Raw genomic sequence first — 27,483 nt, forward strand, 5'->3', positions numbered from 1 at the left:
ATCAGGGCGATACCGGCTATTACTTTTTTATTGACAAAACATTCGTCCATTTATTCTCAAAAATATTCTACTGACGACGGCATTTTTGATTCTATCATCACCACTAACCAAGTAATAAACCTGCAAAAACTTTTTCTAGCTCTATAAAACTGGCAACAATTCCAAGAAGAAATTCCGCGCTGAATTTCTCCGCTTGCCAAAAGAATCGTAGCGCAAACCAATATCATAAATAAATACATACAAAATCTACATTACATATATGTATAAATAATACTCGACACGGTATTATTGTAGTTTGTAACCAACAAGAAAAGCGAGAGGAACAGAATGCAAAACTTAAACTTATAAAAATGAATAGCATGCCAAGAAAATTGTCCACACCGTACTGGTTGATTTTCTTAAACCGGAAATTCGGAATCGAGCTGTATCACTCGGTATACAACGAAAGCACCGCTCTACTCACCATGCAAAATTAAAACAACAGAACGCGTATATATAACTGTATGACGAATGCTGTGTCTACAACGGACTGGATTCACCGGCTTCACGGGAACGTCGCGGCGAGAAAGACGCGCAGCTCTGGTAGTACAAGAGCAGTTTCTCCGGCAGATACTGCCGCACCAGCGCCAGCGGAAACGCCTGCAGGAAATCCTTGGCGGAGGCCGGAGGGACGCCGTCCGCCGCCGCCCGGAAGTGGACGAAGGCCCGGTCGACGGCCGGCTCCAGACCGGCGCCGGCGGCGGCGAACTGGATGCCGACGACGGCCACCGCCCGCGACTGCCACTGCCGGAGGTCGGCGGCCTGGCTGTCCAGGCGGCTGCTGCGCGATGCCTGTCGGGAGGTGGACAATTAGGCCGGGGGTTCCGGAAAGGGGAGCGAGGGCGGACTTACCTCGTTTTCCGAGGAGGCGGGGGCCTCGGGAGGGGCGGCGGACGGAAAGGGCCGCCAGTAGACGAAGTGATCGTCCAGATCCGCGCCGCAGCACACCTCGCGCACCGCCACCACCGGGGCCGGCTCCGGGGTCGGAGTGGGAGGCTTCCCGCTGCCGCTGGGCCCGGCGACCATCTCCGGCCACGGCAGCCGTTCCGGGAGGGTCCCCACGCTCTTTGCGGCGCTGACGGAACGCTCCGCCTTCACGGTGCGCTTGGCCGGTGGAGAAGCGTCCCGTTCGCTGTTGGGGTTTTCCGCGGGCCACCCCCGTTCCGGCCCCAGGCTGACGGAGCGCTCCGTCTTCAGGGGGCGCTTGGCCGACGGGGACGTGTCCCTTTCGCTGCTGTTTGTTGCTTCCGGGGTTTCCCCATTGGTCTCCCGCGGCTCCGCCGCCGGGGGTGCGGAGCTCTTTGGCGGCGGGGATCCCTCCGCGGAGGAGGACGAGGAGAGGACGCGGGGGCGTTTGGCGGGGGTCTTGGGAGCGGCGGGGGCGCCGAAGGTGTCCTCCCGCTCTGGGGACTGAATTCCCGGGGAGAGGGCCGGGGGCGGGGGTCGTCGGGAGCCCCGGGCGCGTCCCGCCGAGCGCGGCCGGGGGACCTCCTCGGCGCTGTCCTCCTCCGCCTCGCTGCTGGATTCCTCCTCATCGTCGCGCGGACGACGGCGGCGCCGGGGCTTCGCGGCGGCCGTGCGGCGCTCATAGGCGTCGATGAATTCGAAGCAGTGCCCGATGTTCTCCAGGGGCTCCCACGTCGACTGCGACACGGGGTAGCCCAGCCACTTGACGCGGTAGAAGATCTGGCCGCCGCGGCGCACCTGCTTGCCGATGATGCCTTCCGCTTGATAAATGTCCTCGCCGGCCAACTCGGCCGACGGCTCTTTCGCGGACGCTGCCAGCTGGCTGCTCTTAGCGGCCGTCTCTTTGGCAGCGCTGGCTCTACTCACAGTACCTGCGTCTCCCGTTGAAGATGAAACCGCGCCGCTGCGGCTGTCCGCAGAGGAATGGCTGCGCCGCGGATTCCGCTCCATCTCGCCGCTTTTCATAAAATGACAAATTTAGCGAAGGACTTGGACGGTTTTCTCCAGGAGACTGGCAGTGGCAGTCAATAAATCAATAAACTGCACTCATAATCATGATATCACCGTCGACATCAGACCAGCACGAAAAACGATGGCTGTGTATTGACGGAGTGTGTTGACTGTACAGTCTTTAGACTGATCGGTGTACCATGCCACGAGTCTGAGCTAACCAGCTTACCATAGTGTGCAAGCACCGATTGCATTTTACTGTAATGTTTCGTATTATGTATTAATGTAGTTGCGACTGGTTAAATTGTGATTTTTGCTAAAATCAAGGTTGCTACGTTTTATTCAAAAATACTACAGATAGAATATTCTGCATTAGGTGGAGACTGTAGGGACGTCATAGGGAATCGTCGCTTTGTTTTATTGTTGTTTGCATCCATCGTACATATTGCAGGTCTTCAGTCTGAATAAATTGTAATTAGATAACAGTTATGTGACCTTTGTTAAAAGACACTGCGATAAAGGCGTCATGGCACACTGTCGGCTTTCATGATACAACAAGATGACGGCAATCCACAGAAAAAAAGTTGCCCGGTTAATGGATGACGCGGGAGCGGGGCGTAGCTACCAGGGTGACTCCTCCTCCTCTTCCTGCGCCTCGACGGCCTCGCCCTCGCCCTCCTCCTCGTCGACGTCGCCGCTGGCGGCCTTCTTGTCCTTGACCCAGCCGTCGCGCTTCTTGGCGGCCGGCTTGTGGAGGTCGGTGGCGCCGCCGTCGGCGCGGCGCTCGTTCTCGTACAGGGACTTCTTCTCGGCGAACGTGCGCCGGTCGATGCGCCGCTCGTACTTGCTGACCAGCTGCACCTTCGGCGGGTAGCGCGAGGCGCACGCCGACGGGTCCAGGCCCTGGGCGGCGTACTTCTTCGAGTTGATCTGGCGCTGCCGCTCGTTCAGCTCCTTCAACTGCACAACCAACCAAAGGTCACCGTAGTATAATACTCGCAAAGTTCGGGGTTTAACTGGAGAGCGCGTTCTACTGTTTATCCCAAGCAGCGTTTTTAGTCTTGCTGTTGTTAAAAAAACGCTGATGCTGTACGTACATGTTTTTAGTACGTAACCTTTTAACCTGTGAGAAGGCAGATATGCATATGTACGAGTACATGCAGATATATTGTACATACTATATGTATATGCGGATATATCTATATATGCACATTATGCATATGTATGTGCGGATATATAGATATATGCACATAAAATAAACATATTTATATGCAGATATATATAGATATACAGATGTACAGATGTACATGCAGGCAGATATAGATATACAGATATACATATATGCAGATATACATGTATGCAGGCATATGCAGACATACATAATTATAATTATATACCATATATGTACTCTGGTTGCATTTTTAATGTTTAAATTTTAACTATGAAGTAGTGTATCCGCGCTTTCAAAAGGCTGTAGCCAATAAAGGTCATCAAGTAAAGACTACGTACATCGTAGTCCTGGCGTTTGGCGCGCTCGACGAGGTCGTACTTGAGGGTCTCGAGGTTGACGATGGCCTTCCAGAGCTCCTCGGCCTTGGCCTTGAGCGCCGCGTAGTCCATGTCGCCGACGGAGAGCGGCTTGACGCGGTCGCTGATGGTGCGCTCCTTCAGTGAGGCCAGTTCGCTGGTGTTCAGCGACATCTCCGTCTTGGCTTTGGAGATGTTCATGAACTGTCAAATACATCCACAACCGGCATTATATCACGTCAAGGAGACATCAAAATTGTATTTTAACCCAGTACCTTGTCCATGGTGCTCTCGCCGCTCTGCGCCTTCTCGATGACGAAGTTGCGGCCACCCACGAGCGCGGCCTCCTGCGCCGCCTTCTTGCGCTCCTCGGCCTCCTGCTTGCGCCGCTTCTCCTCCTCCTTCTGCAGCTTGCGGGCTTCCTGCAACCGACCGATACCGCGCGATAAAATTTCTTTCCAGGATCGATGTCAATAATGCGCGATGACGGTCCTTCGTAAGCGATGACCTTTATAATTACGCACGTACCTCTTCCTGTCGGCGTTGCTCCTCCATCTTGCGCTTCTGCTCCTCTAGTTTCTGCTCTTCCAGCTCGCGCTCCTTCTTGCGCGCTGCCTGTTCAACGAGCCAACAAAATAAGGATACTGTGCGGATCGGAGAAAACGCCTGGCTGTGTTTATATAAAGCCGTGCCTGTTTCTCCTTGAGCTTGCGCAGATCCTCGTCCTCCTTCTCGCGCTGAATGCGCCGCTGCTCCTCAATCTCGCGGATCCGCTCGGCATCCTCCTCCTCGGCCTTCTTCTGCTTGGCCTCGATCAGCAGCTGCGCCTCCGTCTTCACCACTTCCGGCTCCTCTTTCCTGTCCGATCGACAAACCGTGCACTTTTAATTATTATCCACAAATTATATTCACGTCCACCATTGCAACAATATTATATACCAACAACAAATTATATTCACGTCCACCATTGCAACAATGTTGTTATGTTATATATCTATACTTGATGTAGCTAACATACATATAAATATTCGGTACATGTATCGGTACTCTGCGTTAAATGCTATGTGACCTTAGGCCAGCAACAAGTTGTTCATAACAATTAAAGAAACTTTAGCTACAGACGTGTACAATACTCACTTGATGGGCCGGGCGCGAGACTCTTCCCTGTAAATGCAAAGGTCACACCGTCGTTACATAACCACCTAATCCGATCGCGACGTGAGTTTATCCACATCCGGTGCATGTACAGATACACCAGGCTGCTGATGCACTTCTCGGCGCACGCGCGACTAACCTGTTCCTGCAAAACAGTTAAGCTACAGTTTAGACCAAGATCTACTCCACGTGGGACGATGCAGGTTGGTTATGCAATTGTACATTTTATAAACGTATACAGAATAAAGTCATTACGGGTGAATCGTACATATACACGAAGAAGTTTCACTTACTCTTGGGTGTCTTCGGTATCGCTGCAAAAACAAACAGCTCATCAACTTAGATACAGTATACCAGGAACTGCATGAAGGAAAATTAGCTTTAATCCAAACTGACTGCTAATGCAAGTCGATCGTCGCACAGAAAATTAACTGCATTTACAGTACAGCGCTCTTTCGGTTTGGGTAATATCTATATGACCAGTATCAATTCCAATAATTCCAGTATTCAGATTTCTTTTACATGTACTGCATCTTTTACTTTTAATTCTGCTTATTATCTGATGTATGTAAATACAGTACATATAAAACATGCATAATAATTACGTTATATAATACGTACATAAACATATATAATATATTATAAGAAGATTGTATTGTTTGCAAAACATGTACATATGCACTTATACTTTACAGTGTGTACAATGCCGTTCGAAAGTTGAAAAAAAAGTTTGGCGCTTGAATGGGTTCATTTCGTTATTGATAATTATACAGTTAATTATTTTAAGAAGTTAATAATGCGGTGCCGTTGTTCAACGGTGCCGATCGCCACTTACTCGAGCCATCCACCTTCTTCGTCCGACATTGTTGTTAGTTATTTATTCCACGGAATCCGATAATTAGGGAGAGGCGAGGCGAACAAGTGTCCCAGCAAGATGCACAAATCCTTAGACCACGGCAATAACGCGGCGTGCGGAAAAAAAAGGCGAAGCGCTAATCGTCAGGTAGAAAAGGGACACTACGCGCGTTAATTGACGCTGTTAGCCGCTTGCTGCTATAATTAGCCCGGCTTCCGCTTGTTCATTGGGCGATGATTATAGCCGGTGTTTGGTTACATGCGGCTGAAGCGTGGTCAGCAAAGCGCAGGTACATTCAGCCCAACGAATGTACGTATCTGACATAATTTGTGCAGGCAGGATGCCGGTGGCCACCGGAAGTCGAGTGGATGCTGCACCGTGCCGGTAAAGAGAGGAAAAAGCAGGTAAGTTCCGTGCACAGATACAGTATGTACGACGCGGCTCGATCGATGCCGCATTTGGTCATGTGGAAGTAATATTTGCTCCCCAAAATAGCTCCAGATAAATTCAACTGGATTTTTCTCTGCGCTGCAAGGTACTGATAACATTCCGCTCAGCATATACCGTACTGCGCACAACAGTACTTGACAGCGGAGAATTATTTGCGAATTACTTTCGAAGACCGGATATTTAATATACGACATACGTAATTCAAGTTGCTTTGAAAGTGCCGGTGATATTGAGAACTTCGATCATTCTGATCTGTTCCGCTGTCGAAAAGGACAACATCAGAATGCAGTGACCGCCCGCTCCACTGCAGCGGCCATTAAAGCGTGCACCGGCAGGTGAAATTCCACCGCAAAGGTCACCAGCTCAATTTTACATTTGCCCAAAAATTATGCAAAATAAAACACAATCTAAAACGCAGCTAAATAAAAGTCTGAAGGGGTGGTTGTAGTCTGCAGCGCTAGAAAGTAGAACATTCATCTACACATTTCAAGTTTACATAATTGCATCCTTATTTGCGTAGTTATCGAATTTTAACCTAATGTAAAAGCTGCACTGGCGTGACCTTTTTCGAAATGGTTGTCCCTGACGACCTGCTTTATACTTGGTCTATTCCTGGAGCTGACAGTTGGATAGGCCCAAGAATTTAAGGAACCAAAGCAGAGCATATTACATTAGCAATCAGGAGATACAACAGGTGTCCAAGGTGGACCGCCTCTCGTCCACTAGAAGCATTTAACCTGATACACAGGTAAGGGAAGCCGACAAAATGGATCTGTAACTCTGGGGAAAAAACTGGCTCAGAGGCTGGCCGGGCGGGCTCTATATAGTTTGAAGCTATCGGGGATTCGGGTGGGGCGCGTGTAGGGCTGTGTGTTGCATGGCTAGTGTGGCGGGCCACTGTCACGCTGGAGGGGTGCGGCACTGCGGACAATGTTGACGTTCTACAAAGCGGCAGGCTGGCAGGTACCGGTACCGTAACATGTGCAGATGTTACCTCGTATTAATGCCGGGGCCTGGCAGTGGACGGCTAAAGCTGCGACTGCTGCGTCGTACTGTTGGCAGTGACGCGCATATCCGTTGCGACTTCGTTCAGCACTTAACAGCGAACTCAGAACTGGCACGTACCCGAGGAATGCATTTCCGACTTGTCTGCTTTCCATAATTATACTATAATCAGAGCAATTAGAACACAAGACTGCGGTGGCGGTGATCGATGAATGACATTGCGTTGTACTCGGTGTTGAGGCGCCGGGACGCGCACTCCACCTAAACGGCCGGACCGTCGCCCAATTCTTATTGTTGTCGAGGGAATCAAATACCACTTTATGCTTCAAAATATGATTCCGGTACGGTAATTCCCAACAAAAAATTCAAAAATCCAATTTCTCTATGTAAACAATGGGATTTTTCCCTTTGCACCAAATCAAACGCGAATCTCACTGCCACACCGGGTGGTGGCAACGGCGTCACGCACCGGAAGCTCTAATACGCTGCGCAGGCACGCAAAGCGTACGTCCGACGTATGGGAGCTGCGCAGAGCGTAGCGCGCACGCGCAGAGGTCGATGCCCGTTACGATAAAGCACGTATGCTGTTCACAGCTTTTTTCCTGCATGAAAGTTTTCACGCAAAAGTGCGAGAGTCATGTCGCTGCTGTCAGCTGCTTGGTTTTTACAATCTTATCCTACAATTCGAAAATTAGCAAGTACATTTATTTAAGTCAGTAGATTTCAGTAACCATTGGTACGAGATTCTTTGGGGATACTGTTGGGGAACTGATTGGAAGCAGTCCGTCAGTGTGAGAAGTTGGCTTGCTTGCAGATCGTGTTGGAGCATGCGTTGAGCCTCGCGGTGCTCCTCTCCTCCTTTCCCCTCATTAGTCATCCTAATTGCTTCTCCCCGGGATGGATGGCTGAAATGGTGATTATGCTGGTTCGTGTGGTAGCTTTTCTGAGTGGATGCGTGGTTGGGTGCGCTGCACAGCACATGCTGCTGATAAAGTGCTAATCATAACAATCTGCATCGATCGATCTCCATTCTCCAGCAGTCAGTCTGTCTACCCTACCTACAGGTCTTTCTCTTGCTGTCTTGCAGACTGCGATAAGGAATCGCCAGTGCCACGGTTAATTGCAGTCTTGGAGTTCTGTGAGGTGTGCTGTACTGTCATTTGATTCTTGCTGAATCGGCCGTGTAATCTCGTTGCGATGGCAGTGTGTGGGACGTGTTGATCGAGTGGAAAGCTGCCTTGTGACTGGATTCCTGAGGTGAGACCGTAAGAGCGTAAGCTGCAGACAGGATTCTGATCAATTGTGTAAGAAGATTCTGACTATCGTTTTATGGTTTCTTCTTCAGTACGTATACTTTATGGATATTTGTGACTTTGTCAAAGAGTTCCTGATGGCTGTTGATGTTCTGCAGTGGAATAGCTCTTACCAGACTAAAATTAATGGAAATCCAGATTAAAATTTAAAAGAGTCATATTAAAACCAATTGGGATGACTGGATGAGTGTTTTAACTTTTAATAACTGAATTTTAAATTAAATAACTGAAACCTGCAAATCAAGAGAAAATTAAGTGTTCTTTTTAAAAATGAGTGTGTGTGTTTAAATCCAAAATAAACAAAAAAATCGCCATAGAATGTTGATACAATCATCTTAAATGAGCGTTTGAAAAGCTGTGGTTAAACTGTAAAAATGAGAATGAAACTAAACAAATTACTTGATAGTAAAATCAGCTTTAAGGAGTGTACGTGCTTAAACGAGTGATAAACGTGCTTACACTTTGCAGGTTCTGTGGGAAGAAAAGGTCGCAGGGATTGCGTCCCCCTCCTTGCCCGCAAGTTCTATTCCCTTGGTCTCTTGGTCAGAAATGAGCGGACAGCGCCTGCAGCCGCACGGCGCCGGCTCCCTCAACGGCGCCGTGGCCGACGGCTGGTCGGGGTCCCCCGGGACGGGCGGTGGCCCCGGTGGTCCCCCCGTCCGCCACGCGTCGGGGATGAACCGCAAAGTGACGCTGGAGGAGCTGTGGAAGGGATTAAAGCCCGGCCTGCTCTCCGTCTTCCACCTCAAGGGCATGAACCGCGCCGCCTACATGCTCCACTACTCGTCAGTGCCCCCCGGCGCCCCTTTTATCTCGGACTGTGTTGATGTGACTGTGTGTGTTGCAGACACGTGTACGGCTACTGCATCTCCATCCCGGCGGCCACCGACGAGAACGACGCCTCGGCCGGCCCCGGTCCCGCCCATCCCACCGTCTCCTTGAACTCCCGCGCCCCCACCAAGAAGCCCAAGGCCAACTCCTCCGCGTCGCCCTCCACGCAGGCCTCCTGGGTGGGCATGGAGCTGTACAAGAAACTGCGCGACTACATCGTCGACCACCTCCACGGCGTGCTGACGGTCAGTAACATTTCCAAGTAAAGTATTTTTAATTTATCTAATTTAAAGCCTGTGTATTTATTTTTAAGAAAATCTCCTAGTGTTTATTTATGTGTTTGTTTGTGCTCTTTCGTGCTTATACGACGCTGTCGACCGTACGCTTTCATGCAGAATAAAGTGAGTATTTTTTATTTATTTTTCCTACAAGTTAATTTATTTTTTTTGTATTTTTAAATTGAATTATTGTGTTGAAATTGTTTGTGGTTTGTGCAGCAAATCAAGGGATACCACGGCGACAGCCTGCTGGGCGTGTACTGCGCCAAATGGAAGGACTTCCGCTTCTCCAGCCAGGTGTGCAACGGCATCTGCGACTACCTCAACCGGCACTGGGTCAAGCGCGAGAACGACGAGGGCCGCAACAAGGACGTCTACACCATTTACGGGGTATGGGAATTTATTGCCGTTTGTATTCACTCTGCAATCGGAACACTTAACTCTATGTTGGCTGCGTGTGCAGATGTGTCTGGTGCAGTGGAGGGAGTATGTCTTCACGCCCATTGAACAGCAGGTAAGCGACAGCATTTCTTTGCAGTATAAGTGTTTTTTCATGGAAATTTTCCATAATTTATTTATCATTTATATGTGTGTTATGTTTTATTTTTCGAATATATTTTATCATACCGAGCTTTATTCATTTATTTATCAGTTTAATAAGTTATTTATTGTTTATCTGGTAATTGTCATTTTATTTGTTATTTATTGTGTTGTTTATTAATTCTGTTCATCTGCTGTAGTTGTCGCGCGCGGTGCTGGATCTGATCAACGCCGATCGCAACGGCGAGTCAATTAACAGCCAGTTACTGCGGGAAATCATCGATAATTTCGGTAAATGAATGCAATTGCGCTTAATTTCCGGATGAATGATTGTTGATCACGTGCTGCGTGTGGCAGTGGAGCTGGGCGTGACGTCGGACGCGCAGGAGGAGGCCAACCGCAAGGGCGAGAAGGAGGCGCGGCGGGCCGGGCTGGAGGTGTACAGTTCGGCCTTCGAGGGGCACTTCCTGGAGGAGACGGCGGCCTACTACGTCCAGGAGAGCGCCACCTTCCTCCGCAACAACTCCGTCAACGACTACATCAAGAAGGTATCAGTTCTGTTTCGGTTTGGCGGATGGCGTGAAGTTTTATTATATGATTTTTCATTCGTTTTTGAATGATGATTGTTTGGTGTGCAGGTGCAGAGTCGACTGATCGAGGAGGAGGAGCGCTCGGTGAATTATCTGCACGAGTCGACGGCGCCGGCGCTGAAGAAGGTGCTGGAGGACGTGCTCATCATCCGCCACACCGAGGCCTTCCACGCCGAGTTCATCGTGCTCCTAACGCAGGACAAGATTGACGGTATGTTAGTGCTTCCATTGCAAAATACCCATTTAATCGGTTGATCGGTCCAGTAATTATAATCCATTTATTTCTAATTAAAAATCCATCCATTCAGTTTTACTTAAATAATTATTGAGTATTGAGTAGTTCTAATCAATCAATCATTAGTAAAATTTATTTTAATTAATAAAGAAATGCTTTTTATTTAAATTTTCGATAATATATGTATTATCATCAAGATATATTTTTTTAACGAATTAATAATAATTAATGTAATTTTGCGGTGTCGTGCGGTGTAGAGTTGGCGGCCATGTACAGCCTGATCAGCCGCGTGCCGAGCCTGGTGGAGGAGCTGCACCGGCTGGTGGAGACGCACATCAAGAGCCACGGCGCCGCCGCCGTGGCGCGCAACGTCGACCAGCTGGTCGGCGATCCGCGCGCCTTCGTCCTGACCATCTTGGACGTGTACTACCGCAGTCTCAAGCTCATCCAGGGCGCCTTCAAGAGCGACCTCGGCTTCTCCATTGCCATGGACCGGGTACGTGCTCTCTCGGGTCCGCATCGCTACGTACGATCATCAGCCTTTATCACAGAAAATTACCTGAACATAAGTCTCAAAAATTTCCCAAAATTAACCAAAAACCTTTACAGTAATAAATACTGGAAAATACCAACATTATACAGGATTAATTAACCAGAAAACAGTTAAAAATTTACGATTGAACAGTTAGACGGAAGTCACCAAGAAAACATTAGAAATACTCCAAAAAAATGGGATATTATAATAATTTCAAATTATAGAAAGATTTTAACGAAGAAATGTGTGTGTGCAGGCTTTCAGCACACTGGTGAACAATAACGAGGTGACCGCCGCCGCCAAGAGTTCCTCCAAAGTGCCGGAGTTGTTGGCCCGCTACTGTGATGCGCTACTGAAGAAGAGGTGCGCAGCGCTCGCGCTTACGGATTGTCTAACATGCGGATGAAATTATTAATGACTTTTACCTGCATAATTCATTAGAATTATCTGATGTTTTCTGAATGAATTTATTTCGTGCCTTTGCAGTCAGAAGAATCCGGACGATGCGGAGCTGGACGAGTCGCTGAACCGCGTGATGATCATCTTCCGGTACGTGGACGAGAAGGACGTGTTCCAGAAGTTCTACGGCAAGATGCTGGCCAAACGGCTGGTCACGGGCCTCTCGGCCAGCGACGACTTCGAGGCCGCCATGATATCCAAGCTGAAGGTGGCCCCTTTACTTGCGGTGTGTCCCTCCGCATCATAGATAAACGGCGCTGTTTGTGTCGAACAGGCGGTGTGCGGGTTCGAGTACACGTCCAAGCTGCAGCGCATGTTCCAGGACATGGGTCTGAGCAAGGACCTCAACGAGCAGTTCAAGCAGTACCTGGAGCGCCACACCCCCGCCGGGACCGCGACCGGCAGCGGGACGGAGGCCCCGCCCCTCCTGTCCAGCAAGGACCTGGAGTTCACCGTGCAGATCCTCAGCACCGGCGCCTGGCCCTTCAGCGAGCGCACCGCCCTCACCCTCCCCACCGAGGTACAGTACACTAACCCATCAGCAATTATTCTATTCGCCAGTAATTAAACATTTTTTTAATATATTTTCGGCTCTCATGCTGGTAAATATTTGGTTAATTCATTGTTAATTATGATAAAGTAGACAAAGTCTAGTTTGGTTGAAGATCGTTGCGCAGTTGTTTTTGTGTCACGTTTGGAAGCAGTGTTAGCTGGTTATCATCGCATGGTCATCGCCCGACTGTTACGTTGCAGTACTACAAACTTACGCCAGTATTGTGTCAAGAAATTATCGTAGAATTGTGGCACATAAAGTAAGTAAGAGTTGCTGGACTGCGTTAACGCCACTGATGAAAAATTATGGTTTAAACCGGTTTGATTTGCATCGAAAATATTTTTCTCATCATAAATAACCATTAACTGAACTGATAAGTTAGTGTTAAATTTAATTAAGGTGTTAAATTTAAATTATTGAATGAGAACATGAAGAATAAATCAGTGAAATGATCGTTAATCATGAGTGATTATTATTGCGGTTGTGCTTGCAGCTGGAGCGGCCGGTGACGGTGTTCCGGGAGTTCTACCACGGGAAGTACAGCGGCCGCAAGCTGACGTGGCTGTACAACATGTCGCGGTGCGAGCTGAGCGCCAACTGCTTCCGCAACCGCTACATCCTGCAGGTGTCCACCTACCAGGCCGCCGTGCTGCTGCTCTTCAACGACACGGACGCCTGCTCCCTGGGACAGATGGCGCAGCTGGTCAACTGCGAGGCGGCGCTGCTGGCGCAGATCCTCGTCGCGCTGGTCAAGAGCCGCATCCTAACCACCGACGACAGTCCCACGGCGCCGCGGGCCAGCGTCTCGGAGGAGCCGGGGCTCGGGGAGGCCGCCGGGGCGGGGGCGGGCGCCGAGGTCGAGGAGAAGGATCTGGAGCCCGGCACCGTGCTGCGCCTCAATCTCGGCTTCAAGAGGTACACTCGCACCAGAAAATAATCCCAATAAAATAGCCAAACAACTGATTAATCATACCAATAGCAGATTTATTAGGAAAATGATTGGTGTGTAGTAAGAAGCTGAAGATCAACCTGAACATGCCGATCCGCGCGGAGCAGAAGCAGGAGGAGGAGAACACGGCGCGCGTCATCGAGGAGGACCGCAAGCTGCTGATCCAGGCCAGCGTGGTGCGCATCATGAAGATGCGCAAGAGCCTCAAGCACCAGCAGCTCATCGGCGAGACCCTAGCCATGCTGGCCTCCCGCTTCAAGCCCACCGTGCCCCTCATCAAGGTACCCAGTTAATCCTTCCAGTTAATCAGCTCTTTACTTTTAATTATTATCAAGTTGGTGGATAATCAGTTGGTAACTGAATAGCGATTTATTAATCAGTTGAAAAAATAATGCTCGATATTAATTGGAGCTGTTTGTGGTGGTTGGTTAGAAGTGCATCGAGATCCTCATCCAGAAGGAGTACATGAAGCGCGACGAGGAGAACCGCGATCTGTACAACTACATCGCCTAAACTGGCACGGCGGCATGCCCACCGCCCCCGGGCGCCGCCGCCCTTATGGCGATTTGCGAGCAGGGAATGGGATGGTTTTGTGATACGGTCGCGGATCGGGTTGGACTTATTAGAATGTTGTGTGTTTCTGTATTAGTTTCTAGTAAATAAATCGTCTAAAGCCCTTTAATGTTTATTATTAATGCGCCCCATGTTGAGCGTTGGATATCCAATTTAATCTGTAGAATATTCAGGAAATCTGTAGAATATTGATTACTGTAGATTAGGCGCGTTCTTGTGTTGCCAGCTGCAGCGGCGTGCTTTCTCGTCGCCGCTGAACGTTTGTTTTTAATCTACGGTTGTCTTCTGTGTTCTGCTAACAGTCAGGCTGGGATTGCTGTTAATTTAATAAATCTTACGCCAGAATCGATTATCGGTTTTTCTTCTTGACAATTTGCACGTTAATTTATTAACAATGTTGCGCTCAACAAAGTAAAGCTGCACGAACAACGGCACATGTACAATTCGGCAAATCGAGTACAAATCAGAATTCAACCGGAAGCTCGGCTCAGATCGCGTCGGTGTCTTTCCGCGCCGGTCACCGAACCAAACCAAAACACGGGAAACAGACGCAATGACAGACAGGCCGGGCCGACGCGGAGGGCCACCAGAGAGAAACCAACTAACGAGAACACTTGGGCAAAGCTGCATACTATAAGAAAACAAAAAAATCTAATTCAGAGTACTATATTATATAGGAACATCATCGACAAGAGTATTGCTCGCCAGAGATTGCTGCACATGTTCACACTGGTCGCTGCCTCCCCGTTTCCCATCCGTAATCCCAATGCGGGAAAGGTCAGCGGCTGAATATACAGAAGGAAGTGCGGTCAACAGCGGGCCGCACTTCGGCACAAACAAGAACGTCCTGATTCCGCAACGGACCGGTCAATGTGCGGGTGTCGATGAGTCAGCCGTTTTCCGTTGGCGGAATTAGAGTAGCAAGAAGAGAGAGATCGTGGTGTGAGTTAAGAGGCGCGCGAATCGATGCCGGTATCCAACGCTAACGCTGGCACACGTTGACATGACCGGTTGCAGCGCAAACGCGTACAAATTAGCAGTAAGCACCGATGATATGAACGCTTCACCAGCGCGGTCAGTTATGGAAAGGTCATGGATGCCGGACACTGTCTGGTCAATATTGGTGCGAATATATATGGCCACGTTGGTGGTGTGTGACGCGGGATTGGCTAATAAGTTGCGATAAACAACGACTTCGAGCGGCCGCTGACGGATCGCTCCAAGCGGACTAGATAGCTTCGGTAGAATAGCATGGACTGCACACAACAGAAAAATACTGGGCACCGACAAGCAAAAATCACCAATCACCACGGATAATATATAACGCTGGGTAGTATCTTCCGGATGGTTCATGTCGCTACGCCCGCCGGCTGCTCGGCCGGCGCCGGCCGCATGCCGTGCGGCCGCTGCTGCGTGAGGAAGCCGCCGCGCTCGGCCTCGTCGCTCTCCATCTCCTCCGGCTCGCCGTCGCCGTCGCCATCGCCCTCGGCTTCCAGGGCGTCGGCGTCCATCATCCCCTCCAGCTCCTCCTCCTCACCGTCGCCCGGCCGCTCCTCGCCGGCCCCCCCGCCCAGGTGGCGCTGCAGGGCGTGGGCGCCGTGCGCCGCTTCGGCGGCGTAGGGCTGGCAGTATTTGTAGCGGTGCGACATGTGCTGGCTGCGGAGGAGAAAGGGTCACTTAGCACTATAAAAGAATGACCGGAAGTACGGCGGTGTTGGCTTACCTGTAGGAGCCCGAGTGGCTGAAGCGCTTCAGGCACTTCTTGCACTGGAAGGGCTTCTCGCCGGTGTGCAGGCGTTTGTGCTCCGTCAGGTGGTGTTTGTGCTTGAAGGATTTATGACAGAATTCGCATTTGTGCGGCCGCTGACCTGTCGTTACGAATCAGGGTTATACGTACAGTAATCTTGGAAATGTATTAAAAAGACTCACCGGAATGCTCGTATTTATGGCGCGCCAGTGAGCTCTGCTTGCTGAACATCTTCCGGCACTGGTCGCAGGAATACATGCCCACGGCGTTCAGCTGGCTGTTCAACGCCGCAGACAGTCCCCCGCCGTTCCCGGCCTCCCCGGCACCGTGCTGGTTTTTCTCGGGGCGCCCGACTTTCCAGAAGGAGCCGCCCCGCCCCCCAGTCGGCGGACTGCCGGCCGCTTCCGGGCGGTAGGGATGGGGGCGGTAAGCACTGCGCACCTGCAGCCGGCTGGGGAAGGCCTTCCGGCGACTGGCGCCCGTCGCGTTGACCGGAGCGTCCGCCTCCGCTTCCAGGGGATGCGCGCCGCCCCCGTAGTAGGAGCCCGTTGAGGAGTGCACGGAGGACGGGGACTCCGAGGACGTCGAGCTGTGCTCCACCATCCCGTGCAGCATCCCGCGCTCCGCCTCCACGTCCCGCGGCGGCGGGGCTTCGTTGTCGGACTCGGCGCTGGCCGCTCGCAGGTCGCAGTTGTCGTACTCGGGGAGGGCCATCGTGGGGGAGCGCAGGAGGGCGCCCTTCCGCCCCGCCCACGAGGGGCGCCCGGTGGTCCGTCCCCGGCCGCGAAGACGCCCCGGGCGCGCCATGGCCAGGCACTCCCGGAGGTTCAGCATGGAGGGGGCGTCGTGGCGCAACGGGAGCGGTTTGATGCTGAGATTCAGCGCCTGCCCGTCGTCCATACCATCGCCCGCTTCGTCGTCGTCCTCTGGGTGGGCGGCGCGGCGTCCGTTGGTGGTGTCGTGGTGGCCACCGCCGGTGGACAGTTTCATCGATAGATCCAGCGGGGAGTCGTCGTCGCCGTTGAGGGCGGCGGGCTTCCGGACCGGCTCCCCCGCGGAGGCCATCAACCGGGCGGGAAAGCGCACCGGAAGGGCGCCGCTGAAGGTCACCGCTTCGTGCGACGTGGCGGGTGCCATGCTGCCGGCGGCCGGTCGGTGCCCGCCCATCAGCTGGCGTCCGAGTTTGCGATTGCGGGCGCGCATGTTCTGAAACCACACCTACAAGGATAAGCACAAGCGGGAATAAGACAGCGCTTTTCTCGTCAGTTGTTGGTTGGTGTGCGTTACCTGCACGACGCGCCGCTTCAACCGGCAGCGATCGGCCAGACTGGCGAGATCGGGTTTCTTCGGCCACGGGTTGAGATCGTAGAAGGACTTGAGCAGCCGGAAGTTGCTGTCGGAGATTAATGAGCGCACCCGCAGTGTGGCGGTGTTGCCGCCGCCCAGTCCGTGGTGCGCGTCGGCGTCCCCGCCGCGCCGGTCCACGTCGCCGCTGTCTCCGTTGCCGTCCGTGCTGTCCATGTACTCCTCGTCCTCCACCGACTCCGAGCGGTGCCGGGAATTCGCCGCGCGCTGCTCCTCCTCCGGCTCGCTGTCGTACGCCCCGGCGTCCGGGGAGTGCCGGTACGCCGCGGGGAACGCCAGTCCCGGGCTGGACTCCCGCGGGCGGTTGCCGGTGGAACGCGCCCGGTGGAACGTGTGCGCGGAGGTCGGGTAGCGCATCGGCTGCCGGTCGGGTTTACTGCGCGCCGGTTGATGCGCGGCCACCGGCGTGGTGTCAAAGGTCGACGAGGGTGCGCGCGCGGACCCTCGCCGGGTATCCTTCGGCTCGTCCGTGTCCTTCGGCTCCTCCTTCCCGGGTCCGCGGTTGCGCTCGTTGAGGACGCTGGTGGTGGTGAGAACGCCGCCCGAGTGCGGGAGGTGTGGGAACTGCGACGCGGAGGTGGACCACAGCTGCGGGGGCATCACCCCGGCGTACATCGGCAGCGCCGGCGGCCCGTTGAGCCCCAGCTGCGACATGAAGGTGGGACCGTTGGAGGTGGGCGGGGCGCCGGTGGTGTTGGGCGGTGGGACGAAGAACCCCGGGAAGGTGAAGTGCTGCGGGTAGATGCGGGAGAGGAAGTTGTCGGCGATGCTGAGGTTGAGGCCGGGGAAGTGCCCGGCCCCGCCAGACATCACCGGGACCATGGTGGGCGCGTTCTGGTGCAGGAAGACGCCGCCGGCGGTGGCCGGGTCGCCGGTGGTGCCCGTCGCGCGGTCAGCGGGGCCGCGGCGGCCGCGGGAGGAGCTGGAGGCGCCGCCGGAGGAGGAAGACGGCGGCTCGTCCGGGTTGCGCAGCGGGAGGAGGCCGCTGCCGGTGGACACGGTTCCCGAGAGCATGCACTTCTTGCTGGACATGTGGGAGCTGTAGGAGCCGGAGTGCGAGAACTCCTTGCCGCAGCTCTTGCACTTGTACGGCTTCTCGCCGGTGTGGATGCGCGTGTGCTCCTTCAGGTGGTGCTTGAACTTGAACTTCTTCCCGCAGTTGGCGTACTCGCACTGGAACCGCCGCAATCTGTGCCCATTTCAAAGGTCACCGATAAACTTCCGGTCAGTATAGATCGGCGTCAAAATCAACACTTACTCGTTGGATACATCACCGCCCATCCCGGCATCAGCGAACTTCTGCAAAATGATCCATTTCTTAAACGTGAAATTTGATTTGATTTCAAAAACGTCTGAGAACTGTTTGAATTTCAAGTCTAACCGGAAGCGAGCAGCAGTTACCAACCTGTATGGAATTCACGGCCGCTTCTCTATGCGCGTCTTCGTCGTGACCTTTAGCTGTACTGGAAGTGCTGGGTGACGCCGGTGCGTTGGCCAACTGCTCCGTATCCCCTTCCACGACGGTTTCCCGGGCGGTAGGCATATCGGCAGCGTCCACACTGCTCTCGCGTACTGCCGTATACCGCTCGGGCATCGTTTCCGGCGGGTCGGAGGCGACGTCGGGCGACGGCATGGCCGGCAGCGCCCGCTCCACAGCGTCGCCGCCCGGTGGGAGGGGCTGACCTGGCGCACCTGGGGACAGATGGCTGGATGGTGTTAGGCTGTGCGGGCGGTCAGCTGCCTGCTCGCCCTTCTCCTCTGCAATGCGGCGTCGCTATTAGCGCACAGTCACGATAAACAGCGCAGGCTGCTATCCTATCCTGTCGGCTACTGCCGTAATTATGCAAGCGCCAAGTGCAGTTTCTCCCACCAACTGCTGTCCGGTTTTAATCCCTTAGGTCAGTCAACAATATTTCCACTAATTTCTACATTTATACTTTTACGTATCCGATAACAAATTTCATACTGCACAGAACGACAGTAATTTACATACAATTCTGATAGTTTTCGTTACCGGCTGTACCTTTTACAAAAAATTTATACGAGTAATACCAGATCATTAAAATAACAACAGCACTGACTAAATAAAATTGTTTATTGTTGTCGATTTGTCGAATGCCGGACAAGTCACATATAGAACTTATCGTTAGAAGTATATATAAACAGGTATGTACAGAATACGTCGGTGTACTCTGCATATAATATGCGCAGAAGTACCGATACTTGTACACAATAAACAGCAAAAAAATGTAATTTTGCTGTTTAATAATAAATTTTTAGTACGGTGACGAGTCATGACTTCCAGTTGCAGGTACAATGTACAACTTTACATGCAGAGTACATGCAACTGACTGGCGACCGGTTTTACGTACGCTCGTTTCAGAACACTGATAAAAAAATTATTTTGGTGTAAATTCTAAAGAACCGTGTACAAGTAATGTGCTGCTGCGACCGAGACGGCTGCTACCAAAATAAATTTACACAGCAGTTATGCCAAATGGGAAGAAAGAAGGAAGTGGTGGCAATTAAACCAAATACATAGATCCCGGAGCGTAACAACATGACAACACTTACTCTGATTATCAACAACAACATCCAACGATCTCAGAGAAACACGTAATCCTGACTCATCGAACTACAGGTCCGTTGTATCGAACAACATAACCAGCGAAATTGTGGAGCTCATGAGAAAAAGAAGCCAAGTCTACTTAGCTAGTGCGGGAGACAAATACGCGCATTAACCGATAAAAGTCCAGGACAAACTGGATGATTTGGCCATGATAATTATCTATCTGATGCTGTCCTACAAGTGGGGCTTGTTGTTGAGCAAACGAATCGCAGATTGTCTGGCTATCCTGAACGCACAAGTGCCGGGAGCTGTGTGCAGCGCACGTGTGCTTATGCATGCCTATTCCCGTCCCTTCTGCTCCTATCCCCGCTCGGCCTGTGCCCATATGTGTGCGAGTGACAGCCAGCGAGTGCCATTAATGCCCGTCCCGTGCTCTCCCTTTAATTTCTCACCTACACACTGAGCACTGGGATGCAGCCCTGTCCCGACGCCGTGATCCCGATATAAATCGCCCATCTGTCGGCGTTGCGCATGTGTGGAGTGTGTGCCAGTTGTTGACCGCATACCGCAATGAAATGCACTGGCCAGTTCAACCTTGCCTCGCTGTCTGCAAGATCGATCGTGCACCTATGCGACTGTATGCAGGCCATCTCACTGCAGCGCTGCGGATATATCCGCTGACCAGGCCAGTCAAGCCACGCCTCTCTCTCGTCTGTTTCACTGCTTCTGCCAGCTTCTCTCTCGTCTCTGTCTCTATGGCTCTGTCTGCTCAGTCACTCGGCCGTATTAATTACTTTATACACTGCGCTGCGTCTACCCGCGTGACGCGTCTCTCTCTCTCTCTCTCTCCGCTGTGAGCTGATTTGACCTGAGCCACTATGCAAAGTGAAAATAGTAAAATGGCCCAGATAATCGATCGATACAAGTACAAGTATAACAATAATTATTATACGCCGCGGCCAGCACTGTCATCCCCGCATCCCCGCTCATATTCTCCATTCAGATGCAGTGCCAGTGGTGGTGCTGTAACAACACGGCTTACTGCGGCGCTGGCCTCGTTTGCGCTGACAATCAGCCGAGTGGAGATTTGTCTGCACCGTTGCCGTGTGTTCTGTAGTGGTGGCGTGAGTTGCGAGGTTTCGCTGGCGGAAGAGGAATGATTACATTTACATACTGTACACGGGCCAGCCAGGATTGGCAATCAGCCGCGCCGCGCAGCGCCGCCGCTTCGACGTTGTTGTAGCGTCGTTCACTCTGCTGGATGCAGCTGACTCAACCAACCAGGACGACGCGTAATGTACACCTCCACTACAAGTATACAACGCAGGCGCACACCTAACTTCCAGCACCATCCGTGGCCTGCAGGCTTTTTCCGCGGCATCCGGTATAGGCCAATCTTATGCGAGGACGACCGACGATGTGCGCCCAGGTTGACGCAAACAGCAAAATTAATACTTGCGGCTGAACATCCATTAGCAAGTGCCATTTTACGGTACTGCGCGTCGCACCTACGTCCCTGCCGTAAAAGGACCTATAGGCACGTAATATTCTAGGATTGTCAGACAAAATGGGTGCTGGCCGCTGAGACGAAAGAAACCGAATGTTGTAATCTGTAGCGCAAAACTGGCAGAATAACCGTATCCAGGTGATACATGTATAATTATGGCAAATAATTTTATATACGTACAACATGTAAACTTTAACTTTTACCTGCCACCTTTATAAATATTCTCGTAGAAAGTAGTATCTATTATCTAACCGGTAAATACAAATAAAGGAAGATATGATAGCGCTAACAGGAGTGATTCGATTCAATACGGATGACGAATAAGCATGTCGCTGGCAAAAGAAAACGACGATATGACTTACGGGCACAGATACGTTTTGATTAATACGGTAATCAGTGGCAGCAAGACCTCTGGCGTAAACTAGTGGGAATATAATTACGTACAGGCACAACACGGTGTACAGGAATCGAATGCACACAAGTTGGCCACCACACGAATCAAGATTCTGTTTCCATAGATTCAACGCGCCCAGGATTCTGGCTACTTTTCAAGTTGGAGTTTGGACAGTCAGATGAGGCATTAACTAATTACATGGCTAGTGATTACCGTATCTCTAATGATCGAAATCATCTAATCAACCATCTCGCCGCTTTAATGAAAAAATAATATTGTGCCGGCAAAGGCGGGATAATTTGTCAAGAATCCTATGAGGCGCACAATTCAGTGTACAGTGTACACCTCACTGTGTGCGTCAATGCAATCACCGCACCGGTAAGCGGTAAAACCGGTATACACGTACTACTCTAGGTGACGGCATGATTTGATTGGCTCACAATCGGCAATCGATTATACGGCGACAACGCCGCGCATTATATACCTGTCGACTCACCTGTCGCTATCGGTAAAGTATCGCTGTCGCCCGGTGTAGCTGCACGGCCGCTCCGGCTGTCGTAAAGTCGCTCATCCGCGGCCGCACCTTCTCCTTCGTCGTTGGTATCCGTCCGCCCAGGTACATCGTCCACTGGGCACTTCTCCGCTGCAGAAAGCGCACTGGTCGGTGGCGAGTCCATCGTGTATTGCCGCGAAACGCTTATTGCTCCCTCAGGTGTGCGGTCTACCTGCGAAATTCAGTCCGCTTGTCAACCATACGCTAATGTCGCCAATCTAAACCAACTAACGACCCTGTCAACCAGGTACAGGTGACTGACTGGTTACCTGAGCTAATCAGCAGTCAACATTAACTGTCGAACTGTAATACCATAGTAAACACGGCTGCTTTAAAGAAATGCTGGCGAAGGTTTACGGCATGTAAATGTAGTGTACAGCGCATTGCCTGGCCTGCCGCGGCCTTGTTACGTCTGTGATCAACTCATCAAATGGAGGCTGCTGGTATTCGCATTTGCGACCTAGCTGTGCATCACATTCTCCGCGCTGAGCCAGCAGTCGACGTGTGCGCGTGGTCGCCGGAATAAAAGCACAAAGAACGCAAAGGATGCTGCAGCCTGTGATGCAGGCAGAGAGTGATGCGATTGGATTCCTACCCGATCCGTGCGGCAGACGTAGCGCGCTCCTTGCCCTGAGTCAGGCCAACCGGCGCGGCTGTCGTTAAGGTTTACGTGCACCGCGGAGGACACGTAGCGCTCTGCCTGTCGACCGGCCAGTACGGGCGCTGCGCATGACACCATTATTAATCATACTTGGCCCCGTACAGCCTCGTCGCATATGTACAGTATGGGAATGATGCTCCTGTGATAGTGTTTATTACGATGGCTACGGACCGTAGTACAACTGTACAATCGTCGTACGTGCGATGCCGATATCACTGGCATCCTGCATCCGCCTGATCCGCTGGCTCGTTTAAACTGTGCCGCACTCTCTCATACCGGCCGGATTGGGTTATACCGTAGCCGTACGCAACGTGACCGCGCTGTTAGTGCGCTTCACTACACTCATCGCAGCATCCGTGATCAGCATCTGCATCCGCAGCATCGGCAGCCCATGAGGGAGCGCGCTGCAGCTAATGCTATCGATTGCTAACCGGACAGGAGTGCTGATAGGAATTAAATGTGGATGCTACTGCGTGTGCTGTATCTGTCGTGGGCGCATGTTGATACAGGTCAACGGGGAGGGATTGCCTTTGCCGTTTGCCTATACGTAGACGCAGGCATCGCGCCGCATATTTCCACCGGATGCCAGTGAGCGAGCGAACCGAGGCGAGCGCGTCTTGTATAGACCGAGCGCCACCATTTTGAGTAATCTGGTGTATTTTGCATTACTCAGAATTCCAAAATGACACAATGCTTGATTCACCTTTCTACCCGTTCTTTCGTCACTGAAAATGCGTAAAAACGCGCTTTCGGCGTAAAAGGTTACCTAACGGCTAACGTTTTGCGGGAATACTGTGCTGGAAATTGTGTTTGTGCGTGTTTCCCGCGTCCCGATATCAGCCTGATTATGTCAGATGCGATCGAGTAATTTCCCGGCAATCCATCAAAGAAATGCGCAGGGAGGACGACGTCGTTATGAAAGATACTGCCAACGTGTATCGACCGGCTCCTTTGTTGCGGGGGAGCGCTGAGCGCCCTACTTTCCGCCGAAGATACAGATAGATACATGCTGCAAATATCTCTCTACAAGTAGCGGAGGATCGCAGTAACTGTCTTGTACTTTTAACAAGCAGCGCAGTATCGCTCTCCTGCAGCCGATAAGTCACAGCCAATCGATATTACCAGCGCGTTATAGACGCCTTCATAATTATGAGCATAAACATAAATGAGAGTGTACAGACTGCTGCCGGCAGTACACGTCTGCCGGCAGCAGTTCCCATCTAACCACGCCCTGATTTTGCCGGTAACCTTATAGGTTCAGTTTTAAAGAAAATGCTACGTTTTGCAGCGTAGGTGCTTACGTGCGTAGGTGAGGGCATTTACACGACATCCCGTTGACCCACTCCGCAGGGCGGGCGCCGTATCCGCACGAGCCCGTGCGCCGCCGAAGGGGCGGGCATAATTATAGTGCTAGCGCTAAACGGCGAGGCTGCCGTACAGCATTAACGGCACAGGATATCGACCGGAAACCAGATCAGATTGATACAAATGCAATTGCCACTGACGTCAGACACACATGCCGTATGTCACGCTGCACGAATGGCGCTGCTGACAAGGTGATGCGCGATGCGGGTCCGTATAAACCTTTCGGCTTATTAATGTCAACGTGGGTAGGGTTGTTTTCTGCACAAGGTACCACGATGACTCGGCAGGCAAGAAACAGGCGTAGAGTCACATGCAGAAGGAAATAAAATCTGGCGCCGGCGTTAGTGCAAACGATGGTCTAACGAACGATTGCACGTAGGGAGGATGCCTAATCAATAGATTGGCATGGCCACGTATGGGAATCATGAGAGCCGCGCGAACGGGAACAAATAACACGATGGGTAGCGGCGGTGTACATGTGTTGCGCTGCGCATTTTCACTTTCACCCATCGATCGATAGCGCACCAACCGTTCCGGCTAACGTTGTGTATACAAGGTACCTACAGATGTTGCCACCGCCCACCGCGATACGTGGTGCGGGCGGTCAGGCCAGCCGGCCGGTTTGACACTCTCGAGCGCAGGCTTTATTCTCGTCACCGTAAACTGTCTCGACGGCGTTTTCCCGGTGAAGGATACCCGTCGGGGCAACCGCAATCCTGAAGGGAACGAGTCCAGCGCGTGCACCGCGAGGTCTGGGACCCCGTGGCAATTATGTGGCCGACGCGCCACGGCGCGAGGTCACGGGTTGGGGAAGCGATACTGAACACTATTAATGCAATGACTACAGCTACGGTTGACCGGTCCAGGCTGGTGCATCAATCCACGCTAACTATTTCACCGAGGCGAAGTTGAAATTTTAAATGAATATATAAAAATGTATCCAGGGCTTTTTTATCTGCGATGTCGTAACGAGAGTTTTGCCATCTCAGTAAACGAAAATATAAATGTACAGTAAGTAAACAATATCGAACTGCATACCGGTGAATAAAGTCGATCGCCCGCTGTTGATTATCGTTCGATTGCTGCTAATAGTTCCATACGGTGAAACAGTCAGGTGGTACTATGTGATTAGGTTACGAGTACATTCAGGTTTCTCGGCGGGACAACGGTCAGCCAGTTTAACCCCTTATCGCATCAAACATCACCTAATTAATCTTTATCTTAGCCAACTGTTTTTCTACCTCGCACAGGTACTCGTAGGCACATACGTAGCTGCGCTTACTAATCGTAATTCAAATTCAGTTTATTAAAAACAGTGAACAACAAAAATATATTAAAATTCACTATTACATATTTTTTACTGTGTGTTTTTTAGACAGATAGAAATCAAGGAGATGAAACAAGTGCAGTTATTAAAATAAATGAACGTAAACGAGTGTAAGCGCTCTGTAATTAAATTACCGGTACATAGCTGGTAAAATTTCCAGTAGAATACATTTATCTCTATTCGTTAGTATAATTATTCATCGGGTGTACCGGCGTCGATGGATGTCTGGATATTACGCACCTACTGGTATTAATAATTTCGTACGTCACCCGTCACCTGTCGAAAACAGGTGACAAGCACAGCTGCATTTGGCGCATATGTGATCGGGATCTCATAATATGCCATGAGCGGATTCTATCATAATCAATAATGTGCCATGTACAGGGCACTACCACTAAAGCCATATACACTCCTGTACAAGCACAACATGTTTAAAATGTTTTTGTTTCTGCATCAAATCTAACGCCGTATAAGGATACTTTACTACCTGATAATTAATAGTAGAAATACTATACATCCTTTCTCTAAATACTCTGTCTGCTCCTTTACAGGTAAAATTTATAATCAGAATATTTGTAGGATTAAAAAGCAACAGGTTTTGAAGCGGTATAAGTAATTTCTTACCCGGTGATGGGATGATCCTCTCGGATGCGGCATAATCGTTTTGTGAGTTTCCCAAAAGCTATGAGGAAAAGGCGAGAAGCCATATAGTTGGGCAGGGTCTGACGTGTGCGTGTGTTTCCGGTGACTTATTTGGAGCGGGAATTGCGAAGAATACCTAGTTACTGGAAACAGCATTAGCTACGAAAAAAACACTGTTTTTACGGCAACCTACGTTTGGTACGGAAAGTGGAATACAGTCTTGTAAGACAGCGGGAAAATAGGTAGTCGAACTGCGCTAACATGCGTAAAATAACAGGCAGCCGTCTTACTCACGTCCATTACCTTGAAAGTTGTGCGCGTGTGGCAATGTAGGTGAGGTTGTTGTGTTGAGGACTGGTGAAGCAATTTCCGTTTTTCTCCTGCATATACAAAGCTACACAGGCACGTAAAGGTACGGTTCAGATCATGATAAATAAAGGTTGCTGCCGTTGCCGATCGATCGCAACACTCGGTACTTACGCGCATTCCACAAAAAGCGCTCACCAGTGAGTCAACCGCTGCAGCCCATAATGGTGGCCCACACTCACATCAACACCAACTGTGCAAGTTAAAAGTCCATAATTGACAAGGTGAGCGCTTGTTCTCTTGATGGCCCCACAAAAGCGGCTTAGTCATGCGCGACCGAGTGCAGCACACATGTGTTGATCATTTACATTTACATGACCGGCACCACATTTCCACTAGAGGTACTAGTATAGGTTTGCTATTATGGCGCGGGAAGGAAGAGCGATATGCTGGAATGTCGCGATTGGTGTCAGCACGTTCAACCTGCACCGTGTACAACATGTTGACTACTTTGCAGTACGTGCGATATGTGCTTGTGCTTTCTACGGTCAGATGGCAGGTTATCTATATTCTGCAGCGCCGGGCGCAGGAGTTTTGATTGAGCCTGCTTATCTCCATCACCGATCTGGAACAGGCATCCTCACCGCGTTAACTGGCATGCCGATCTGCACTACACACCACCGCGGTATGCAAGGTGAACGCGTCATCGCGATGATCACGGGCTAAAATTAATTCCGTTTATACGCGCTGCAGCTAATGACTAATGAATGCGTTTAATGAGCAAGAGCAGAGAAGGAAGGCACTCTACTCTGTAGTCTGTACCTAGAGTAAAGCCATAAAAATGCTCTGGCTTTCGGATATCCGCGGTGCTGGTGTTTCTTGTTTAGGTTTAATTAAGAGCGAGATGGCGCGGAGCGATAGCGTATTGGTGCACCTAGCTGCAGCTATGTATCTGTAGCGGCTGCCTGAAGGAGGCGGTGACTCACCTGGCCCGTGCCAATCAGCGATCGCCGCGGCCGATGATGAGGCTGGTTGACGCTTACCGTTCCGCACGATGACTGGGATCGGCTGTGTGCGGTGTGTGTGCATGAGAGCGATGTGATCGGCGTTGCAGGCGCCATGATTCATGCCAGAGCGCCAAGTGATCTTGACGCCTACCTGCATCCGATAGCGATGCTGCTAATTTTAGCATCAGCTCCACATCGCGCCAATCCGATCCCCCATTACAATTTGCAACGCACT

At 51.1% G+C, this 27,483-nt stretch overlaps 4 protein-coding genes across 15 annotated transcripts; 1 reads left to right on the plus strand and 3 right to left on the minus strand.

The window, feature by feature from the left end:
* Positions 1-18: 18 nt before the first annotated feature.
* LOC129591000 (chromo domain-containing protein cec-1-like) lies at positions 19-2,099 on the minus strand. Its single transcript, XM_055486477.1, has 2 exons — positions 892-2,099; positions 19-831 (listed from the first exon to the last, which is right to left on the minus strand). Exons 1-2 carry the CDS (start codon positions 1,969-1,971, stop codon positions 520-522), a joined length of 1,392 nt encoding a protein of 463 aa, XP_055342452.1. The 5' UTR covers positions 1,972-2,099; the 3' UTR covers positions 19-519.
* Positions 2,100-2,360: 261 nt separating this feature from the next.
* On the minus strand, positions 2,361-4,750 carry LOC129591005 (troponin T-like). Its single transcript, XM_055486483.1, has 6 exons — positions 4,621-4,750; positions 4,176-4,341; positions 4,012-4,098; positions 3,759-3,905; positions 3,466-3,687; positions 2,361-2,916 (listed from the first exon to the last, which is right to left on the minus strand). Exons 3-6 carry the CDS (start codon positions 4,036-4,038, stop codon positions 2,578-2,580), a joined length of 735 nt encoding a protein of 244 aa, XP_055342458.1. The 5' UTR covers positions 4,039-4,098; positions 4,176-4,341; positions 4,621-4,750; the 3' UTR covers positions 2,361-2,577.
* Positions 4,751-7,564: 2,814 nt separating this feature from the next.
* On the plus strand, positions 7,565-14,154 carry LOC129591039 (cullin-1-like). 4 transcript variants are annotated; one of them, XM_055486541.1, is made up of 17 exons: positions 7,565-7,874; positions 8,037-8,092; positions 8,154-8,206; positions 8,731-9,047; positions 9,110-9,338; positions 9,591-9,761; positions 9,835-9,885; positions 10,112-10,202; positions 10,269-10,459; positions 10,550-10,712; positions 10,994-11,232; positions 11,528-11,634; positions 11,758-11,938; positions 12,005-12,250; positions 12,777-13,198; positions 13,294-13,513; positions 13,665-14,154. In XM_055486541.1, exons 4-17 carry the CDS (start codon positions 8,812-8,814, stop codon positions 13,743-13,745), a joined length of 2,628 nt encoding a protein of 875 aa, XP_055342516.1. In that variant the 5' UTR covers positions 7,565-7,874; positions 8,037-8,092; positions 8,154-8,206; positions 8,731-8,811; the 3' UTR covers positions 13,746-14,154. The 4 variants fall into 4 exon arrangements, with proteins under 4 accessions (XP_055342516.1, XP_055342515.1, XP_055342514.1 ...); XM_055486540.1 differs by having other exon boundaries at positions 7,565-7,862; XM_055486539.1 differs by having other exon boundaries at positions 8,037-8,206.
* LOC129591038 (zinc finger protein 1-like) lies at positions 14,147-26,982 on the minus strand. 9 transcript variants are annotated; one of them, XM_055486530.1, is made up of 10 exons: positions 26,416-26,982; positions 26,239-26,315; positions 25,918-26,071; positions 21,884-22,112; positions 18,323-18,675; positions 18,176-18,216; positions 16,840-18,106; positions 15,735-16,758; positions 15,529-15,673; positions 14,147-15,461 (listed from the first exon to the last, which is right to left on the minus strand). In XM_055486530.1, exons 1-10 carry the CDS (start codon positions 26,419-26,421, stop codon positions 15,155-15,157), a joined length of 3,603 nt encoding a protein of 1,200 aa, XP_055342505.1. In that variant the 5' UTR covers positions 26,422-26,982; the 3' UTR covers positions 14,147-15,154. The 9 variants fall into 9 exon arrangements, with proteins under 9 accessions (XP_055342505.1, XP_055342503.1, XP_055342506.1 ...); XM_055486528.1 differs by having other exon boundaries at positions 15,735-16,770; positions 26,416-26,981; XM_055486531.1 differs by lacking the exon at positions 26,416-26,982 and having other exon boundaries at positions 15,735-16,770; positions 25,918-26,094; positions 26,239-26,274.
* Between the last annotated feature and the right edge of the window lie 501 nt (positions 26,983-27,483).

Source organism: Paramacrobiotus metropolitanus, unplaced genomic scaffold (assembly GCF_019649055.1).
Source record: "Paramacrobiotus metropolitanus isolate TYO unplaced genomic scaffold, Prichtersi_v1.0 Parri_scaffold0000043, whole genome shotgun sequence".
In the NCBI taxonomy this organism is placed as follows: Eukaryota; Metazoa; Tardigrada; class Eutardigrada; order Parachela; family Macrobiotidae; genus Paramacrobiotus; species Paramacrobiotus metropolitanus.

Excerpts from the sequence above, each read along its gene's own strand:
- LOC129591038 (XM_055486528.1), bottom strand. Across the intron at positions 18,676-21,883 it reads TACTTTACCGATAGCGACAG|AGGAGAAGGGCGAGCAGGCA; the intron begins GTGAGTCGACAG and ends GCCGCATTGCAG. Across the intron at positions 16,771-16,839 it reads TGAAGCGGCGCGTCGTGCAG|GTGTGGTTTCAGAACATGCG; the intron begins GTAACGCACACC and ends TTATCCTTGTAG.
- LOC129591039 (XM_055486539.1), top strand. The coding sequence starts at position 8,812 with ATGAGCGGACAGCGCCTGCAGCCGCACGGCGCCGGCTCCCTCAACGGC. Across the intron at positions 10,460-10,549 it reads TCAACGACTACATCAAGAAG|GTGCAGAGTCGACTGATCGA; the intron begins GTATCAGTTCTG and ends TTTGGTGTGCAG. Across the intron at positions 10,713-10,993 it reads AACGCAGGACAAGATTGACG|AGTTGGCGGCCATGTACAGC; the intron begins GTATGTTAGTGC and ends CGTGCGGTGTAG.
- LOC129591005 (XM_055486483.1), bottom strand. The coding sequence starts at position 4,038 with ATGGAGGAGCAACGCCGACAGGAAGAG. Across the intron at positions 3,906-4,011 it reads AGCAACGCCGACAGGAAGAG|GAAGCCCGCAAGCTGCAGAA; the intron begins GTACGTGCGTAA and ends GGTCGGTTGCAG. Across the intron at positions 3,688-3,758 it reads GCGAGAGCACCATGGACAAG|TTCATGAACATCTCCAAAGC; the intron begins GTACTGGGTTAA and ends TGTATTTGACAG.
- LOC129591000 (XM_055486477.1), bottom strand. The coding sequence starts at position 1,971 with ATGAAAAGCGGCGAGATGGAGCGGAATCCGCGGCGCAGCCATTCCTCT. Across the intron at positions 832-891 it reads CCGCCTCCTCGGAAAACGAG|GCATCGCGCAGCAGCCGCCT; the intron begins GTAAGTCCGCCC and ends ACCTCCCGACAG.